Source organism: Pygoscelis adeliae, unplaced genomic scaffold (assembly GCF_000699105.1).
Source record: "Pygoscelis adeliae isolate BGI_AS28 unplaced genomic scaffold, ASM69910v1 Scaffold113, whole genome shotgun sequence".
Lineage (NCBI taxonomy): Eukaryota > Metazoa > Chordata > Aves > Sphenisciformes > Spheniscidae > Pygoscelis > Pygoscelis adeliae.
In genome coordinates, this window is record NW_008825108.1 from 3,404,544 (window position 1) to 3,413,577 (window position 9,034).

At 39.8% G+C, this 9,034-nt stretch overlaps 1 protein-coding gene across 1 annotated transcript in view; it reads right to left on the bottom strand.

The window, feature by feature from the left end:
- Positions 1-5,738, bottom strand: part of NAV3 (neuron navigator 3) — a 280,691-nt gene extending 274,953 nt beyond the window's left edge. The window contains exon 1 of the mRNA XM_009327527.1: positions 5,294-5,738. Coding sequence (XP_009325802.1) covers positions 5,294-5,536 — 243 coding nt within the window. The 5' untranslated portion in view covers positions 5,537-5,738. The remainder of the gene's footprint in view (positions 1-5,293) is intronic.
- Positions 5,739-9,034: the final 3,296 nt, after the last annotated feature.

Here is a 9,034-nt window from a genome sequence, read left to right on the forward strand (position 1 = left end):
GAGATCTGTTTGGATAGAGGAGCCCCGTCGTCCTCCAAGTCTGGTGTCTGGCGACGGGCAGGAGTTACCACATCACCGACAAACTGCTGACAATTGATGAGGAAAAAATGGGAGGTTTCCATGCTCATTCCAATGTCCTACTGCAACAGGGCTGGCTGAGTGATGCTAGAAGCCCTCAGACCAAGACTGAGATGCAATAATGTGATACTAAATGAAATGGACCTCAAGAGTCACTTTAATAGCAGCAGTATGTGTTTTTGCCTAATCACATCAAAGTATTTAGCTTTGTTTTGCGACACTGACATTCATTTTAGATTACTTTAATGATGTACTTGGTACAACTAAATGTTTCAGACCCCATTCTTTGTTGGCCATGCTCCCCAGGTAGAACACATCTATTCTTCTCCGTTCTGCTGATTTACAGACTGCTTCCCCAGCCTTACTGCTCAGATTTGTGTGCTCTACAAAAGAAGCCCGTCGCGTCTCTTTCCTCAGGTGGACACATAATATTCTTTGTCATTTCTTCCAAAAGGCCTTGAAGCAGATCTGTCTCCTGAGTTCCCCTGAGATCTTCCTGTCTTAAAGTTAGACTGATTAATGATGAACTTGGTGGGGCTGGACGCCTCTAAGGGAGATCACAAATTACTGTCCATGCATCCTCTGCATACCAGTATCTCCATACTACAAGAATCTTAATATAAACCCCCAAAACTGAAGTATCTAGAAAAGTTTTAGGTTTCCATATGTGTACTGGATCAGTTGTAGAGCCTGACTAGCACTTTCCAATAATGAAAAGTGGTATGAAAAATGTTGCAGTCATGACAGGAAGACTCGATTAGTGGATACAGAGAAAAATAAGTCATATGCAGAAGCCTGTAAAGATGTCTGCCAACAGGAAGGAAGAAGCAGATAAAGCAGACAGCAGCAGACAGATAGCATGGACAAAGAGAAACTGAAAACACGAAGAAAAAAAAAAGAAATAGGATAATATGACAGTAAAGGAATGAATTAACTCAGGAAAGAAGACTAGAATCTTATCATCCAAGTCATATAACCAAAACACTACAATTAATATATCAGATTCAGCTCAGAGAAAATTCAGTTTGCAAGCATAAATGATGGTGCATTCCTCCTTGAAAGACGAAAGTTCGACGATGGGAGGAAAACCCTGGGAGCATAAAGCAGAGCACTGCAAGGAGCAGCCCCGGGAAGCCAGGCCAGAAGACCAGTGTGCCTAGCAGGGGTGCTGACTCCCAGCAGCTGCTCAGCTTTGTGCCAGAGAGGATTTGCGGCAGTGCCCTTGCGACTGCACCATCAAATGTGTGAGGGCAGCTGAAATCAATCACGGTGACCTGGAGTAAAACGCTATTGCCATTGGCATTTTGCTACAGGTCAATATAGTGCAGAGTTATCATTTAGTGACCAAAATAAGTTGGTTTTGCAAAGAGACTCTTTCTTCGTTCCTTTAGTTTTAAGCCATTGCTTCATTTACCTTTCTACAATATCGCTTGGTATTTTTTCATTTTGTTACTGTTTAATAGCCCATTCTACAACTAGAACAGTATCACAAGGCAGCCTAGCATGACCTGATAATTTTGGTCTCATTAATTTAGCAAGCAGTATGCAAGTGGTGGCACAGAAGTATAAATAATACTGTACCCACAGTTAGAAAAATATTACAAAAATATTGGTGTTTTCAGATGTGGGTTTGCATAAAAACACTCTATGGTCCAACTGAACAGCAAAACTCCATCTGCTTCAAAGAGAGCCAGCATTTCACCTCATGAATCCAGCAGCTGGATTCCTTTCCTGTGTACATATATAGGAATAAACTTTTGTCTATATGATACTCAGGGAAAAAGAATGTGCTCTGAATGCTTGCGTTCAAATATTTTGCATGACTATTCAGTTCATAAGTGTTCATGCAGTCAGTTTAAACATTAGTGGGTTTAGCAAGAAAGCAGATGGTCCTGTATGTGACTTAGGTACCAAAGCACAAATTATGAAAATTTTGAACAAAAGTGTAGTTGAATAAACTACACACAGAATAATTTAAATCATTAGCAACTTATTATTTGCTTTCCTAGGCTTAACTATGTTCTATCCAGTTAAGAAAAAAGTTGAACATAATCACCTCGAACTTTTTCTACCACAGTTTTTACTAAAATAATATCACTTTTATTAAACTTCAAACTGCATCATGTCCACAAAAAAAGGAAACAACCAAGACTACATGTGCAAGTGCAGCAAAATCATGTGAGGTGGGAGAGATGCCTAGGGAAAAGAGAACTGATGTTTGCAGCTGTATTCCTGACCAGCCTTGGCAAGGTAATTGTGTGAGAAAGCCAACACAAGTGTCAAAAGTCTTGAACAATCAGGTGTGGTGAGACTGAAGGCCATACAGGAAACAGCTGGGTGGCAATGACCCACTGTATTGACATGTATAATGCAAATTTATCTTGGAATCCTTAGCACTTCTAGAGAGCAACAGGATATGTCACAGTGACTACATGTGTCAATCTAAGTGCCTTCCAGACAGGATGAGAAAGCTGGTGACCCACAGTGCAGTATATGTAAAATACCGAAGAAAGCAATGCTAAAGGCTGCAATCCAGCAGTCAAGGGCAAAAGTTAACCAGATGATTAATTCATATGTTCCATTGTCTTTTGCAGATAGATATCCATCATTTTTCTCTCAAAAATCAGTGCTGCCTTATATCCAATGATATAACATAAGGCAGATATATAGGCAGATTTTACTCTCAGTTGGAAACTCAGACTAGGTATTCATTACATTTTGATTGAAAGACCTTTTATCTGATCACTGTTATAATGAAACATTCCCAATGTACAGCATTGTATACCACAGAGCCACGTAGGAATACCACATGTTTGATTAATATGTTTACTAACCAAAGAAATCAACCAAAGGTCTATTGGAAACAGCACTCACAAATGGTCAAGCTTCGGGACAACACAATCTGTAATGCAGAACTTGCATCTGCTCAGGAAACCTGAAGAGATATTAACCCTAGCAAGTCCCCCAAATTTGTGCCTATAACTACTGCTTAGATAACCTGGACATACTGCTGAGGCTACCAGGCACTGGGAAACAGGGTGGCATGGATCTCCATCACTGATGAAGAAAAATAGCATTCAATACTTTTAGGCTGATACTTTGAATTTTTCATGAAACTTGCTTAAAAGATGAATAAAAGAGCATCCTTCAAAGACATGTGCCTGGAAGAAGTTGGGCAAAGGGCTTCCACTAAGCTTTACTGGGAATGTTGGACTTGTAAGGAGGGAATACAGAAAGGCTGCAGAAATCAGTAACTTCTTGAATGCTCAGCACTTCTATAAATCCAGGTGGCCAGGGGAGGTTTTCAGACCATCACATGCACAAACTGGCCTTACTCTTTAAGGGTCATCTTTTAAAAGTGCCCAGCTGCCTCCATTGAGAGAGAACAGAAAGAGAGATCTAATGGCTGGCAGGTTGGGTTTTGGAGGTTGCTTTGTTTTGTGTATTTTTTCTTTAAAAAACAACCTCTAAGATTACAAGTATTGTCAAACCCATGAAACATGAAATGGCAAACTGGGATCACAGTTTGGGTCCATCTAGCCTGTTACTTTACTCACTAGCACTTCAGCAGTGCTCAGGACGAGATGCCTTGAAAGGATATGATTCCCATTAGGTCTCATGCTAATCACTAATAGTTCCCAAGTGTTTTAAACACTGAAGGCAAGATGCTTTATATCTTTCTTCACACTTTTTTAAAGAATCAAGAAACATCTCTCCGTAGGCAACGTAACTGCATTCTTTTTTTCTGGAAATAGTATTTGCAAATCTAATTTACTTTTCATGCAATATTCATTAAAGAACAACATTGAAGAGGAAACATAAAGAATATTTTCTACTAAAAATAAGTAAGCAAGCAGGAATTGCATTGTGTTGAAAAGTTGTATTATTATCTTCATGTCACACTCATGTCATAGAAAAGGGCTGTTCATCACTTCTGGTAATCAAGAGATGAACAGTCTGCTCCTTCTTCATATTTCTATATAGCATGTCTGAGACCACCAATGCATCATCTTTGGAAGGCAGGGAGAGGTGATACAAAAAACTCCAAGGGAAAAATTAAGTGACATGACCAAAATCTCATGGGGAAATATGTGGCAGGGATTAAAAAGGAAACCAAATGTTCAGAATCCCAACCCTATGCTTTAACCACAAAACCAACTTTCTTCACTAATACTGAATTAACCCAGTAACTAAAAACAAAGGAAAACCAAGTACATATATTATGTGTATCTTGCCACTTTAACAACTCTGATGACACTCAAGTGTCCTCAAACTAAATAAGAAGCAACTACAAGTATATGTTTAATCCCAGTGTGGTAATCAGTTCCACAAACCAAAAGTACTAGAAAAGCAAGGGAAAGTAACCTCACATAACACTGCTTGCTGAAGCTGTTAAACCACACACAGAGCTGTAATGTACTGACTGAAAGATCTACAGGAATATATACTACTGACAAGAAGGGACTCAATACTCACGTTCAAAGCATGAAATATATTTTCAACTACAGCAGAAAGACTAGTAGAAAATCAAGCAGAAGTTTTTTAACTGTTATTTAAGACTCAAAAAGAACCCCCTTACAAAAGAAAAAACCTTGAGCAGTCTAAAAAACATTGTGGCATCCTACTTCAGACAAACTTTTTTTTTAAATCACAATGAATCAGAGCTAGATAGGGGCTAGGAAGAAGCTATTTTGCAGAAGAGAAAAACACAGGTACTTTTCACTGAGAAGCTGTTTTTCTGGTTCACTGCAGCAAGAGTAACCAGATCATTTGAAAAGTGAAAAGAAAATCAATTACTTGTTTTTATTTTAAAAGAGCCTCCCTGTGGGAATAGGTGTGGGTGTGAGAGCTCTTTTTAAACTTCATAATATACCATGAAGCAGCCAAGATTTTTTTTTTTTAAAGTACTGTCATGTCATTGCTCTGCTTACTGGGTGCCGGAACGATTTTTCTCTACTTATGCTTCTACTGATGCTTATCAAAATGCATCTGTGAAGCTTTTAACATTAACATTTAAAAACAGAATATTTATTCAAACAGCAACACTGAGCAAAACAAATTTCCAAGACTGCTATGCGAGTTCACTGGTGACAGCAAAAGTCTATTTACCCAGTTACCCCCAAGTTCTGCATGCAGTAGGTTTCAATCAGATTTTTGTCTCAGCAAATCAACATTTTCTGAGAATTGAGATCTGCAGGTAAAGTTTACAACTAACCTTGCTATCTTCGATCTCCTGGGTTTTTCCTTGAAGCGCTCTCCTCTCTCCAAAATCACAGGTTGATTTTAACGTAAGCTGACAAGAAAGCATCGAGCTCTCCGCCCCAGTAAGCTCCAAAGACTTTGGTGAGTACTGCTGCGAGCCGGCGGGGCCAAGATTGGGTATCGGGAGGGCAGTGTGAACAGGCTTTGACCCTACGGCTGGCTGTCTTAGCTTGGAGGCAACCCCAAGCACAGGCATGGCTTCTATAAAAGTATCTTCTTTCTGCCAAAGAAAATGCTCCTGACCTCAGTCTGGTAGACTCCAGCTTCAGCAATTCCAGAACAAATACTTTAAACAAAAGTAGCAGTCATCATTTCAAAAACGTCTTAAAACAATAATATTACGAGTTTCACAAGGAAGCAAAACTTTTCCTTCATCTCTCCCCTTCTCCCTCGCAGCCACTCGCACGCGCTGCTCAGTGAGTCAGTGGCTCTGTAAGACTAAACACTCCTTTGGGGCGTGAACTTTTCTTGAAGGTAACTGCCACAGAGCTGCCTGTCTGGGATTAAAGAACTCATAAATTCGCTTTCTCTTCTTCCTACAGCATTCCAGGTCTGTGCGTTAAGTGAATGAAGGATGGGAGAAAAGGAGGGAGAGAAGAGATGAAACCTCCCCGTACTCCAACTGTCAAAACAGCTCCGAGACCACAACACTGGAAGCAGAGACCTCTTCCTGACTACATAAATAACCAGCCCACATCTTAAAAAAAAACAAACCTCTTTTTTTTTTCTGATTAAAAAAAAAAAAAAAAGGACTGAGTAGTGGCCAAAGCAAACAGCTGTTGGAAGAGTTTTTATCCCGGAAATAATCTCAGCAATGAAGCTGTTTGTCTGATTCCTGGCTATTTTTCACTGCTGACAACCATGAGCTACGGTGTTTCATTCCCTGTTCCTCCCGTGAAATCAGGTTAAAATCATGCAAGAGCGTGGCTAGGAACAGACGCTGAATCACAGTGAATGTAACGTCTGTCTGTGCTATGAAAAATCCATACAAAAACACAGAGCAGGATATAGGAAAATCACGAGCATTGTTAGAAGATTTAGTCAATACAGCTTTTCAGAGTTCTTTTTTTTTTTTTTCTTTCTTTCTTGGTGGTGGTGCTAACGTCATCTATTCAGTGTTAACGCTTCCCTTTCTAAAAACATTTAAAGCTCCATGAAGTCCATGTCCAACGCATCATTTCTGCTTGTTGCTCATAGAAATATTCTTGCTGGCAACCTCAAATCCTTGTACATGGAAATATAAGACAGATAGACAAGCAGAGCAGGCTATAAAATGAGTCACGATGGACAGTCCAAATTGCTGAGCAGCATAAACGCTTACTTAAAAGGACAACTGTAAATTCCTTTGAGAGCCTATAGCAGGGGAACCCATTTTCAACTGTGATAGAAGGAAAAAAATGTGCAGAAATGCCACTCATTAAACTCCTATGGGATTTAATTACCCAGTATTACAGACAAAAATGCTCCACATGTTTTTCTTGTTATCTCTTCCAAAATAAAACACAGAGAGATAGGATGACCTGAATCCTATTCTGCCACTAATATCCTACATGGTATTAACTATGCCTTCCCTGAATAGTTAGCATGTACTATTAACACTGTAGATGTAAGCCCAAGAGAAAGTAAGAGCCTTCTGGACTTTTAAGTTCTCAAATTAAGGATGGTAAGAGTTAGAAAAAGCATTGAAAAGAGAACAGAGTAAATGAGAAGCAGACTAAAAGGATCCTCTTAAATCACCCTTCAAAATTATTTTGCAGAATAAAACTGTAATACACGGTATTATCCTCTACCTTTCATTTACAAAGATCACGCTGACACAGTAGTTAAAAATTCAAGGCTCTATATTGACTTACAAACTATCCCATTCTTGTTTGTAGTTTGTAGGAGTGAATCTGACCTGGTTTAGGAATCTCCTGAGTTTTGAAGTGTGTGTACGGAGGGTCAGCAAACCCATTTCAGCATCTTCTGCTTATCTTCTCTTTTGTTTTGCCACCATTAACGGTAGCCGCAATTGGCTTTATGTAAGGCTGCACAGAGGTAACCGCTCTGCATTTTAGACAAGTTCAGCCCACAGGATCCACCACTCTGCTCCAACAAGTGGAATATTCTGGTTTGGTGTGACATTTCAGGTCGTATTCAGAGCAAAGGGGAAGAAAGCTCCTTGTGCGGTCCGCATTTGTTCTCCAGCATCATAAAGCACTGTGGCTGTGTAAGGAATTTAGGTTTCTTAGGCACAACTGTTAACAGTTAACGCTTTAGAAAGTGCACATATGCAAAGGCTGAAGCGGACCACAGGAAAAGAGGGATTTATCTCTTGCAAGGTTTGAGGAGATGAAAAATCCTCATGAGGGCTGTTAACCGATGATCAAGACAAAGAATAAACTAGAGTCATGAGACAGATACGTTCTTAAAAAGAACTTTGCCAAAAAAATGTAATTGAGTCTTATTACTTCTCAGGGTTATAATTTCACGAAGTAATGCATTATGGTAATCTTGCTGTTCTTCTTTTGAATATGAATGATGAGGTCATGATACCCACAGTCTCTTTTGCAACCCATTTTCCCAACACGGAAACCCTAAAAGTAATAAGTAAGCAAGCTTACTAGGAGAGAGTCATCTGTAATACATAACCAACAGGGTTTGGAAACAATGATGTGAAGCTGGTGTTACTCTTTCAAAATAACTATTACTCTTTCAAAATAGTTATTAATTATATTACGGCTTTTAAGCTAGTACCAGGTCAGGGCCATAAACTTCAGAACCCCATTTAGCTAGAATTTTTACAATGATAAAACCAAGAAGTGCTTCTGGTCTACCAAAGATACAAAGAAGAATCTACAAGATTATTTGCAGGAATCGGGAAAGGTAATGGAGGAAAACAGTAATAATACTCCATAGGTAAGAATGTGGTTACAAGCCTGGTTGCAGGTCTGGTCTTCCTTTTTTTGTTTTCTCTCATTCTAATTCTAAGGAAAAGATAAATAAAAAAACATCTGCTATCCTTAGAAATCACTTAGCTACATTTTTCGCTTGAAAAGCTTTTTGTGTCCCTCATGATGAATGTGGGTTTTACAAAGGATATCAGGGGAAAAGAATATTCAACAGCTAAGCTTCAGTAGTGTTTTCCACGCAAACAGGAAAGCACAGGATAGATCATGTGTTGACAACATGCACAAACTGGCACCAGACGCAGGTACTGGTGGTGGAGCTGGACAGGCAGGGGTGGCACCACAGGCAGAAGGTGTCTGGGCCCACAAGGATTCTGTAAAGGGAGGAACAGGGCATAACTGTGGGGATAGGACAAAGCTGGAAGCTGCAAAGAAAGGCGCTTTGTTAGGCATCGCGCTGTCAGTGTGAGTTTGGTGGGATTGTCCTCGGTAGCTCTGGAGTGGGGAGCTAAGTGACCATCAAGCAGGGCTGCCAGGGAGAATCCAAAGAAGGAATGAGGATGATTTAGATATGTGTGAATAGTGTCCAAACAGAAAGAAGGCATATCTGTGAGAAACCAGGGGTGGAGAAGTTGCAAGCAGTGGCTATAACCTGGGGTTACATGAAATCAAAGACAACACCAGACTGCCTGGCATGAGGGACAGAAGTATTGCTGGCAGGATAGAGAAAGTAGTGAGTAAAAAGATATGGCTGACAGAAACAAGGGGTGCATATCTTCACTTGGTTACATGAAGCTGATAGAGAC